Genomic DNA, 12,013 nt, shown 5'->3' on the forward strand with positions numbered 1-12,013 from the left:
GTCTTGTTTTTTTTGGCCTCTAGTGATAGCATCATTACTATAATTGTTATAGGCGCATTCTGCATTTAGGTAGATCATCTTTGTGTGGCTGAAGTAACCTTGTGACTCTCAAGGATTGAGTGCATCAAGAGTGGTAAAAGGCTAGAGAGAAATTTACATTATTAGTAAAAGCCGAATTGAGAGAAACACTTGAGAGGAAATTATTTGGTGAGGTAGATTAGGTGCTGGATTCTATTTGGCTTAACCTTTTATCTTGTCTACAAGCATTATTTTGTGAGATGGCAGATTCAAACCAAGAAGGAGGGGCAGGCATTAGTCCCATTCAAATGCAAGCTCTTACTCAACATCTTGAAAGATTACTCCGACAAGCCAATGATGAGATACATGAGAGAATTGATAGGTTGGAGAATGATGGAGTAACAAGAAGAGGTGTAAGGAGGCAAGAAACAAGGGTGGCGAGATATGATGAAGAAAGGAGGAATAGGGAGCAGTGGGGCAATCCTCTCCAAGGAATTAAACTAAACATTCCCTCTTTTGCAGGAAAGAATGATCCCGAAGCTTACTTTAATTGGGAGCTCAAGATGGAGAATGTGTTTGATTGCGGCAACTTTGAGGAGGAACAAAAGGTGAGGTTGGCAGCATCCGAATTCTCACACTATGCATTGATTTGGTGGCACAAGCTTCAAAGGGAGAGGCAAAGAGATGGAGATCCACCAGTAGACACATGGGAGGAATTGAGGAGGCTCATGAGGAGGAGATATGTCCCTGCATCCTATCAAAGGGATATGAAGTTTAAGCTTCAAAGAATTACTCAAGGAAGCCGAAGTGTGGAGGATTACCACAAAGAGATGGAGATGTTAATGATCCAAGCTAAGCTTGAGGAAGATCCTGAGGTAACAATGGCTAGGTTCATTAATGGGTTGAATAATGATATCCGTGATGTGGTTGAGTTGCAGGAGTTTGTGGAGATGGAGGATCTTCTCCATAAAGCCATCCAAGTAGAAGAGCAACTCAAAAGGAAGGGAGCTTCAAGGAGAATGGCGTCGTCTTCTACTTATGGGTGGAAGGACAAAGCTAAGAGGGAGGGATATAAGTCATCACCCTATTCGGCCAAGGGAGAGACCAGTTCGGCCATGAGTACCAAGGCCACCAAAGAAGCGGATCCTAAGCCTTCTAAGGGCAATGAAGCTGTACCAAAAAGAACTAGAGACATTACATGCTTCAAATGCCAAGGCAAGGGGCACTATGCATATGAATGTCCTACCAAGAGGACTGTGGTGATTAGAGATGATGGAGGATATTCTAGTGAGTCAGATGCAAATGAAGAATCTGAAGGAGAGGAGGATGAGGATGTTGGACCAGAAATGAACGAGAAGGGATTGTTGATGGTGAGGAGACTATTAGGATCTCATATAGAAGCCATGGATGAAAGCCAAAGGGACAACATTTTCCACACTAGGTGTATTGTCCAAGGGCAACTTTGCATGGTGATTGTGGATAGTGGGAGTTGCGCTAATGTGGCTAGTACAAGGCTAGTATCCAAGTTGAATCTTCCTACCAAGCCTCATCCCAGACCTTACCGTTTGCAATGGCTAAGTGATGAAGGAGAAATTAAAGTGAAACAGCAAGTGGAGGTGCCCATAGTCATTGGGACTTATTCTGATGTGATTTCATGTGATGTGGTGTTTATGGAGGCGTGTCACCTATTGTTGGGGAGACCATGGCAGCATGACCACAAGACCATCCATGATGGATTCTCCAACAAGATCTCTTTTACACATCAAGGAAAGAAGGTGGTGCTTAAACCTTTAAGCCCACAAGAGGTGTGTCATGATCAAGTGAGGTTGAGAGAGAAAATCATGAGAGAAAAGAAAGTTGAGAGTGAGAGCGTGGTAGAGAGTGTGAGTGACGAGAAAAGATCAAACACTAAGAGAGAGGAAAAGAGAGGCAAGGAGAGAAACACCAATGTGAGAGAGATAGCAAAAGAGAGGGAAGTGAGGAAGGTGTTGTTAGCACGGCAACCCTTATATATGCTTGTATGCAAACCTGTTTTGAATACTAACCCTGAATTTCCCACTTCCTTGCCATCTTCTATTTCTTCTATTTTGCAGGAATTCAAGGATGTTTTCCCCTCGGATTTGCCTAGTGGATTACCACCATTGAGGGGAATAGAACATCAAGTGGATTTGATACCTGGAGCCACCATTCCAAACAGGCCAGCGTATAGGAGCAATCCCGAGGAGACCAAGGAGATACAAAGGCAAGTGGAAGCTCTCTTAGAGAAAGGTTGGGTAAGAGATTCTATATCTCCATGTGCTGTTCCTGTGATTTTGGTGCCTAAGAAAGATGGTTCTTGGCGCATGTGTAGTGACTGTAGAAGTGTGAATAGCATTACCATTAAGTATAGGCATCCCATTCCTAGACTTGATGATTTACTTGATGAATTGCATGGTGCACAAGTGTTTTCAAAAATTGATTTGAAAAGTGGATACAACCAAATTAGGATTAGAGAAGGAGATGAATGGAAAACTGCTTTTAAAACCAAATTTGGGTTGTATGAGTGGCTGGTTATGCCATTTGGATTAACTAATGCACCAAGCACATTCATGAGGTTGATGAATCATGTTCTACGAGATTTTATAGGGCATTTTGTGGTAGTGTATTTTGATGATATTCTGATCTATAGTGCTGATTTGGACTTGCATGCTCAACATTTGCATTCTGTGTTATCTGCTTTGAGACATGAAAAGTTGTATGCTAATCTTGAGAAATGCATGTTTTGTCAAGACCATGTGGTATTTCTGGGTTTTGTGGTGAGTTCAAAAGGGGTAGAAGTTGATCAATCCAAAGTGAAGGCCATACAAGAGTGGCCAACACCCAAATCCGTGAGTGATATTAGGAGTTTTCATGGCCTGGCTAGTTTCTATAGGAGATTTGTGAGAGATTTCAGCACCTTGGCAGCCCCCTTAAATGAGTTAGTGAAGAAAAACGTGAGCTTCAAGTGGGGGGAAAAACAAGAGAAAGCTTTCCAAACTCTTAAGCAAAGACTAGTGAGTGCACCCATCCTAGCATTGCCCAATTTTTCCAAATCCTTTGAGATAGAGTGTGACGCTTCTGGCATAGGTATAGGAGCTGTTCTACTTCAAGAAGGCCATCCCATAGCATACTTTAGTGAAAAATTGAGTGGAGCAGCCTTGAATTACTCTACTTATGACAAGGAACTCTATGCCTTAGTGAGAGCCCTCAAAACTTGGCAACATTATCTTTTTCCCAAGGAATTCGTTATCCATAGTGACCATGAGTCTCTTAAGTATCTCAAGGGTCAAGGTAAGCTTAATACAAGACATGCCAAATGGGTTGAATTCTTAGAGCAATTTCCATATGTCATTAAGTACAAGAAAGGGAAAGGAAATGTGGTTGCGGATGCCCTATCTAGGAGACATGCGCTACTATCTATGGTTGAGACCAAGTTGTTGGGTTTGGAAGTGTTGAAGGGGTTGTATGAGGAGGATAAAGAGTTCGGCCAAAGGTACAAGGAGTGTGAAAAGATGGCCAAGGATGAGTACTATAGATTTGAGGGGTTCTTGTTTAGAGCAAATAGGCTATGTGTTCCTCAATCTTCCATTAGAGAACTCTTAGTGAAGGAAGCACATAGAGGGGGGTTGATGGGTCATTTTGGAGTGCTTAGAACTTATGACATCTTGCATGAGCATTTCTATTGGGTTAACATGAAAAAGGATGTAGCCAAACTGTGTGAGTCATGCATTGAGTGTAGACAAGCTAAGTCTAAAGTTCTTCCCCAAGGTTTATACACTCCTCTTCCTGTTCCTGAACACCCTTGGGTGGATTTGTCCATGGATTTTGTGCTTGGATTGCCTCGATCAAGTACTGGCCGAGACTCCATACTAGTTGTGGTGGATAGGTTTTCCAAGATGGCTCACTTTATTCCATGCAAAAAGGTAAATGATGCTAGTCACGTTGCTGACCTTGTCTTTAAAGAGATCATTAGGATACATGGTATGCCTAGGAGTATTGTGAGTGATAGGGACTCTAAGTTCTTGAGTCACTTTTGGAGAAGTTTGTGGGGTAGATTAGGAACTAAGTTGTTGTTCTCTACTACTTGTCACCCCCAAACAGATGGCCAAACTGAGGTGGTTAATAGGACACTTGGTGCTATGCTAAGAGCAGTGTTGAAGCACAATCTGAAACGTTGGGAGGCTTGCCTACCCCATATTGAGTTTGCTTATAACCGAGCTGTCCATTCTTCCACTAATCATTCTCCTTTTGAGGTAGTGTATGGGTTTAATCCTTTATCTCCACTTGATTTATTACCTGTGCCTAACATTTCTGTGTTTAAGCATACTGAAGGACAGGCAAAGGCAGAGTTTGTGCGGAAGCTTCATGAGAAAGTTAAAGATCAAATCACCAAGAAGAATGCGAGCTACGCAAAGCAAGCCAACAAAGGTAGAAGGAGAGTTGTGTTCCAACCAGGAGATTGGGTGTGGGTACACATGAGGAAAGAGAGATTTCCCGAACAAAGGAAATCCAAGTTGCTGCCTAGAGGAGATGGACCATTCCAAGTCTTGGAAAGGATCAATGACAATGCTTACAAGATCCAAATGCCAGGTGAGTATAATGTGTCTCCTACTTTTAATGTTGCTGACTTATCTTTGTTTGATGCAGGTGAAGATGGTTCGGCTTTGAAGAAAGCTGGTTCGGATTTGGAGACCCATCCGGTTCAAGAGGGAGGGAATGATGAGGACATCTCTCACCAACCTGGATCCAACTAACCAAAGAAGAGGAGAACTCTCTACAAGGGATAGGAGGTCCTATGACGAGATCCAAGGCCAAGCAAACCAAGGCAACATTACAAAGGCTAATTCTAAATCTCTTAGAAGATGTGGTCAAGGATCCTACACATAAGCTTGTTTACTTGATCACTTGGAAGGATGAAGCTAAGGATGAAGTTGAGCTCCAAAATGCGTGAAAGCAATATTGGTGGCACATAGTGCATGGAAATTTTTATGTGTTAGTTCGTGTGGCACATAGTAGCATAGGAATTTTTATTGTGTTATTTTAGGGTGTTTTTAATTTAATGTAATGTTTATTTTTGTTAATTTCCGTGTATTTTCAATTAAATGTAAGGGAACTAAGTGACTTGTTCAGCCAAAAGCCATGTGGCCGTACTTCTAGAGTAGTGGAGCGGTTATTTTGATAGTGGGGTGGTTACCTTGGTAGCAAATTCAGCACCCTAGACAAAAACAGGGCTGAACACGTGAACTTGGGGTTTTTTTTTTTTTTGGATGATTATTGAATGAATTCTCTTTCCATTTTCGTGAAGAATTTGGGTGAGTGTGATGCTCATTGATCCTTGTGTGAATCAAGGCAAAATCCAGCCAACATAGGTGTGAAGCTTATGTGTGGTATACGTGTGGATGGTGTGATGCTATCCTTCATTGTCTTGTAAGTTTTCTTGTTTGAATTCGTGTTACATTGTTTCCCTTGTATGTTGATTACGCTACTCTTGGTCCAGAATTCTTGAATCAATCTTACAGAACCTAATGTCCATAGAACCTTTTCACGTCAAGCATGTTTACATCCAGGGCCTAATCCAATACGTTCTGAAATCATTTCGTTGCCATTGTTATTTTTCTGTTATGGAACCTTCATTGATCTCGTGCACATAATTCTTAAAGGAACCTTAACGAACCAAAGCCACGAATAGTAATTCCTTTGGATGATAACTGAATGTTGAGATTGGGGTGCAGCGTGACCTTGTCCAGTTGTGTGTGCCATTCTATTCCATTTCAATTCTGTTTTTCCAGCAAATCTAAACCCTTTAGATCCTTTTCCCATTAAGATTCCTATCACACACCATAGTTGGCTCTTTTGCCTCTCATTTTTGTAACCTTATTTGACCTAGTTTCTAGAAGCCAAGGTTAGATTTTTGTAGAGACATCCTTAGGTATCTTTTATTTGCTTAGAGGCCCCTAAACTCTTTTATATAAGGGGTGCTCCTAGACATGTAAAAGGGTTGAGCATGTTGAAGTAAAAACACTCTTGTGTCTCAACCATTTGTGAGAGTTTCCTCCCTTGGGAGTGAATATTTTTAAGCCTTATCTTGCATAGCAAGTGGCGGCACACATCCACTCATCTTCAAGGTTGCCATGGCTTCTAACCTAGCCTTGTAGTGGCGTGCTTCTCACATTTTTACCATTTTATGTTTTCTTCTTCCTTTAGTTGTTCTTGGGTTTTCTATGGTTTATGTGATTTCCATTTCCTTTTTGTTTTGAATCAATCCATCATCTTCTTCTCTTGAGCTTTGTGAAAGGAACCTTCACATCTAGATAGCTTGCTATCTTAATGTCCAGTGGGGATTTCACTTAACTTTCTTAATCAACTCACACCATATTCAATAATCTTGAAAGGAAACAAGTTAATCCTTCATCATTTGGTATCTAGAGCCTAGGTTATCTTGAATATGGTGTTTTTCATGTGCTAACCTTGTTTTGTTGTACCTATCTTGGTATGGTTCAAATTCACTTCCATGACACACAAAAATAGTGCTGGCAGAAAAAATTGGCGATTTTAAAACATTAAACTGCACCAGATCAGCGGTCCAAAAATTACGTTTTTGGTGTCAAAAGAAAGCTCTTTGAGTCTAGTTTCCAGAAAAAAAAAGAACCAACGCATTTGGAGTTCTGTGGAGAAAGTTATTATCAAAGTAGTGAGCAAAGGTCAGATCTGCCAAGAATACGTGAATCAGCGTTTTCAGGTTTTGTTGTGGCAGTTTGGCTACGGTTTTTGCACCTCTTTCAGCTCCTAAATGTGGTTGGATAACATGTCTTTGGATGCTTAGTCTTTGAGCCTCAAATCCATGAGTTTAAATGCATGATAGCTACATGTTTGAGTGTTTAAATGTGCCTAACTTTTGCTTGAGTCATATGTCATATGTTAGCTTGAAGTTTTCTTATTCTTGTTTTTCCAAGTATTTGAATCTTGCTTTCACTTTATGTCTTGCTTGATGTATGCTCCATGAAATTGATTTTGGCCTAAAAGTTGAGGAACTAAGTGTCCAAGCCACCTAAAACTCTTTCACACCATTTTATGAAACTAGTTGTGGAAAGAAGAAAATTTTGCACCAATATTTGCCTAAAAACCGAGAGCAATGTTGCTCCTTGGTGAACTAAAAGTGTGTTTTTCACTAGGTGTTATGCTACTAGGTTTTCATAATTGAGAATTGCGTGATATTGGCTAATTAGTTCCATGCTTTAACTTGGTTATGATCTTTCTTGGTGTATGCATGATTTAAGACTTGAAGATGTTTGTTAAGTATTTTCCATAGAGTCTTTAAAATGTGCTTTTTCTTGTTTTAGTCTTGTTAAAAGTTTTGTCTCAAACTTTTCTTCTTTAGAGTTTAGCTTTCCTTGTTTTTGTGCTTTTCTTGCTTGTCACTAGGTGTTCTTTGTTTTGTCTTAGTAGTTTTCTTTTATTGAAACTCTTGGGATTTTGTGGCCGAATCACTTGTCATGCATTTGAAAGGTTTTGAACAAGTTTTTAAAAGTGTTTGCTTCACTCCTTTGGAGGAGCTTTGAGTGTAGCCTTGCCTTATTACTTTGGGAGAGTGATCTAAACACTTGGGTTACAATTTGGGTTGGAATTGGTCTCGGTTTTCATGTTGTCTAACCCCTAATTCATTTATTTTGTCTTGGCTTTGAGTGTTTTGTTGTAGGAATCATGGCAAGTTCAACAAATGCACCTACTCCAAACAAAAACAATACATTGATGAGATTACTTCGGGATTTGGAGTTGTCTAGGAAGGAGTCCTTTGAACAATTGAGAAAAGAAGAGGAACAAAGTGACCTAAGAATCAAAGAGCACATTCAAAGGCTTGAAGCTAAAGAGCAAGAAAGAGAGGCTAGGAAAAAAGGGCATTCTAGGCGCAACCCATCACAAGAGAAGCAAACTCCAAAGATTCCTAAGTTCTATAGAGGAAGTGATCCCAAAGTCTTCCTTGATTGGGAAGCTAAAGTTGATCAAATTTTCAATGAAAATTATGTAAAGGATCAAACACAAGTTGATCTAGTAGTTTTAGGATTTTTGGAGTATGCCAATACTTGGTGGCATAAAGTTTGTAAGAATTATGACCAAGGGCCACCCGCGGCTTCTTGGATGGACATTAAAACTCTTATGCGCGCTAGATTTGTTCCTCCCTCCTATAGGAAGGAACTCATTATGAAGCTCCAAAGGGTTCACCAAGGTCCTATGAGTGTAAGTGAATACTTTAAAGAATTAGAGTCTCAAATGCGTAGGGTTGAAATAAAAGAAACTAACAAAGAGAAAATAAAAAGATTTGTGAGTGGTCTTAGGAGAGACATAAAAGACCAAGTAGAGTTGTATGAGTACTCCACTATTGAAAATGTTTTGACACTTGCCCTTGGGATTGAAATTCAATTGAAAAGAAAAAGAAGGGCAAAGAAGAGTTACTCACCCAACCACTACTGTAGTCACTCATGGAAGGGAAAGGATAAAAAGAAACATGATAAGTTCCCTTCTAACTCTCATCAAGAACCACTAAGTAAAAGTAAGTCTCCAAGTGATCACATTCACCATTCCACTTCTTCAAGATCAAGTTCCATTAAATGTTTTAAATGTTTGGGTTATAATCACATTGCTTTAAATTGCCCAACCAAGAGGACCATGATCTTAAAGAAGAGTAATGATGTTGAAAGTGAACACTCATCTCCCCATTCTCTTTCAAAAGAATCTTCTTCCTCTAGTAAAACTAAAATTTTTGAGAAAGACCCTATGTTATTAAGGCGCATGATAGGTCCAGATCAAAGTGAGCTTGAGCCAACTCAAAGAGAAAACATTTTTCAATCTAGATGCAAAATTAACAAATGGTTTGCTCTCTAATTATTGATGGAGGAAGTAGTACCAATGTAGCTAGCACAAGGTTGGTGGAAAAGCTTAGCTTAGAGACCATTCCTCATGCTAAGCCTTACAAGCTTGCTTGGATAAGTAAAGAGGGAGATATAGATGTCAATAAACAAGTCCTAATTAACTTCTCTATAGGAAGCTACAAAGATGAGGTGCTATGTGATGTTGTTCCCATGGAAGTCACACATATCTTACTAGGTAGGCCATGGCAATTCGATAAACAAACTTTAAATGATGGCCATACCAACCAATACATTTTCTTCAAAAATGGGAAAAAGACAACTTTACTACCTCTATCACCTCAAGAAGTTAATAAGGATAGAAATATAATAAGAAAAGATAAAGAAGAAAAACAAAAGGAGCAAGCTTTCACTAAGCTGTTACTTGCCTACAAAAAAATTCTTCAAAAGCAAGATGTACATCACCCTTCTTTCTCTTCCCAAGCCAAAAAGGAAGGCCCAAAGCACAAGCAAGAGAGGAAGCTTGTTCATAGTGCTTTATTATGCATTTGGTCCGTCGATAACAAGCAAATTCGTCAAACACAATGCATGGAATTATTTATTGTTACATATCAAGGTGGGGTACTGTTGCCAAAAATGTTATCGACGGATTGCAAACGTTGGAAAGTAACAAATATCAAGTTGAATTTGATCCTTGAAGAAGAGAATTAGTTTCAACTTGTGAAAAAATAAAAGTCCTTCACAAGATCATAATAAACTTACATTAAAACTAGTGTCTTAAGATTCGGAACAAATCTTCTCGAAGAAGGAGGGTATGATGTGAATTGCTTATGGGTCAAATGGAGGATGACTAATGCGCCGTGTGGATGCAATTTTTTTAATTTAAATAAGGGCCCAATGCTTTGTAAATTGGGCTGACCAAATTGTGTTTGTGTTTAACCAATTAATGGGCTTTAGTTTTGCTTTATCTTCAAGTTGAAATAAGGGTCCATATGCCAACTTAGGAACCAAACTTTGGACGATCAAGAGGACCTTTGCTCAAATTTTGTGGATGACTTTTGGTAGCCTTAAATTCAGTTACAATCAACCATTAAGTAGCGGAAAGTTATTAGCTTGAGTGGATCATTAATTAATAGCTTTAAGCGGGATGATATTGAAATTTATGTGTCTTTTGTAATTCTGATGGTTAAAGCTCCTATATAAGTTGAACCACTTTCATCAACGAAGGCAGGCTGAGTTTTATTCAGAAAATAAACGAGTTTTATCTCATCTATCTTAGTGAGAGTGATTCTCCAAAGTTCTTCAGTGATTCAAGAATCCATGAGTTTAATAAAAGGTCCTTTATCCCTTTGTGTGTTTCAACTCTTAGGATTATCTTGCATTCTTGGAAGTGTGATGTCTATCAATTTCCGTTCCATCTTCTTTTATGTTTCCATTTTCTCGTTTTAAATAATTTCTCAAATTTCATGCTTGTTAGCATTCCAACAATGATGGATCAGTCAAATGAATCGAACGTTGTGGATTCACATCATTTGGTATTCAGAGCCTGGCTATCTAGATTTCGAATAGGAGAGGAAGTTTGTTATACAAAGTGTTTAACCGAAGGCCATCCATGTTTAGTTGCATTCGATTACGGAAGCGAAAACAATGTTGTGAGCCAAAGATTAGTGGAGAAACAACAGTTACCAGCAACCTTTCATCTGGATCAAGCATGGATCAAATTCAGTACATGGCAATGTGTGAAGGAAGTATTATGTGATATTGCTCCCATGGACTCTTGTCATCTTCTTTTGGGATGGGCATGACTTCGTTTTAAAACACTTCATCTTAATGAACGTTCCCTTTATTTGAGGCATGAGGGACATCAAAAGAAGTATAAATTTATGACACTGAGACAAGTCAGTAAGGATCAACGTAGGCTGAAGGAGAAAACAGAAAAAGAAAGAATAGAAAGAAGTAATATAAACTGCAGAAGGAAGGGAAAATAAAGAGAAAGAAATGGAACTAGAGAAAGTTTATTCGTTAATGTTTTTTCTTCTACAGTTTGTGATGTCATTTTACAGGAAGGAAAGGATAAGCATGTGAATGAAACACACCAACTTCCATGTTTAGAAAGGAAGCTTGCTCATAGTGCTTTATTATGCATTTGGTTCGTCGATAAGAAGCAAATTCGTCAAACACAATGCATGGAATTATTTATTGTTCAATATCAAGGTAGGGCACTGTTGCCAAAAAATGTTATCGACGGATTGCAACCGTTGGAAAGTAACAAATATCAAGTTGAATTTGATGCTGGAAGAAGAGAATTAGTTTCAACTTGTGAAAAAATAAAAGTCCTTCACAAGATCATAATAAACATACATTAAAACTAGTGTCTTAAGATTCGGGACAAATCTTCTCGAAGAAGGAGGGTATGATGTGAATTGCATATGGGTCAAATGGAGGATGACTAATGCGCCGTGTTGATGCAGTTTCTTTTATTTAAATAAGGGCCCAATGATTTGTAAATTCGGCTGACCAAATTGTGTTTGTGTTTAACCAATTAATGGGCTTTAGTTTTGCTTTCTCTTCAAGTTGAAATAAGGGTCCATATGCCAACTTAAGAACCAACCTTTGGAAGATCAAGAGGACCTTTGGTCAGAGTTTGTGGATGACTTTTGGTAGCCTTAAATTCAGATACAATCAACCATTAAGTAGCGGATCGTTAGTAGCTTGAGTGGATAATTAATTAATAGCTTTAAGCGGGATGATATTGAAATTTATGTGTCTTTTGTAACTCTGATGGTTAAAGCTCCTACATAAGTTGAACCATTTTCATCAACGAAGGCAAGTTGAGTTTTATTCCGAAAATAAACGAGTTTTATCTGATCTATCTTAGTGAGATTGATTCTCCAAAGTTCTTCAATGGTTTAAGAATCCATGAGTTTAATCAAAGGTCCTTTATCCCTTTGTGTGTTTCAACTCTTAGGCTTATCTTCCATTCTTGGAAGTGTGATGTCTATCAATTTCCGTTCCATCTTCTTTTATGTTTCCATTTTCTCGTTTTAAATAATTTCTCAAATTTCTTGCTTGTTAGCATTCCAACAATGATAGATCAGTCAAACGAATCGAAC

General features: G+C 38.8%; 1 protein-coding gene across 1 annotated transcript; it reads left to right on the forward strand.

The window, feature by feature from the left end:
* The first annotated feature begins 278 nt into the window (after positions 1 to 278).
* LOC114172650 lies at positions 279 to 4,790 on the forward strand. Its single transcript, XM_028056982.1, has 5 exons — positions 279 to 1,892; positions 1,977 to 2,264; positions 2,343 to 3,913; positions 4,274 to 4,626; positions 4,684 to 4,790. Exons 1-5 carry the CDS (start codon positions 279 to 281, stop codon positions 4,788 to 4,790), a joined length of 3,933 nt encoding a protein of 1,310 aa, XP_027912783.1.
* The last annotated feature ends 7,223 nt before the right edge of the window (positions 4,791 to 12,013 follow it).

The sequence above is a fragment of the Vigna unguiculata genome, unplaced genomic scaffold (genome assembly GCF_004118075.2).
Source record: "Vigna unguiculata cultivar IT97K-499-35 unplaced genomic scaffold, ASM411807v1 contig_652, whole genome shotgun sequence".
Classification (NCBI taxonomy): Eukaryota; Viridiplantae; Streptophyta; class Magnoliopsida; order Fabales; family Fabaceae; genus Vigna; species Vigna unguiculata.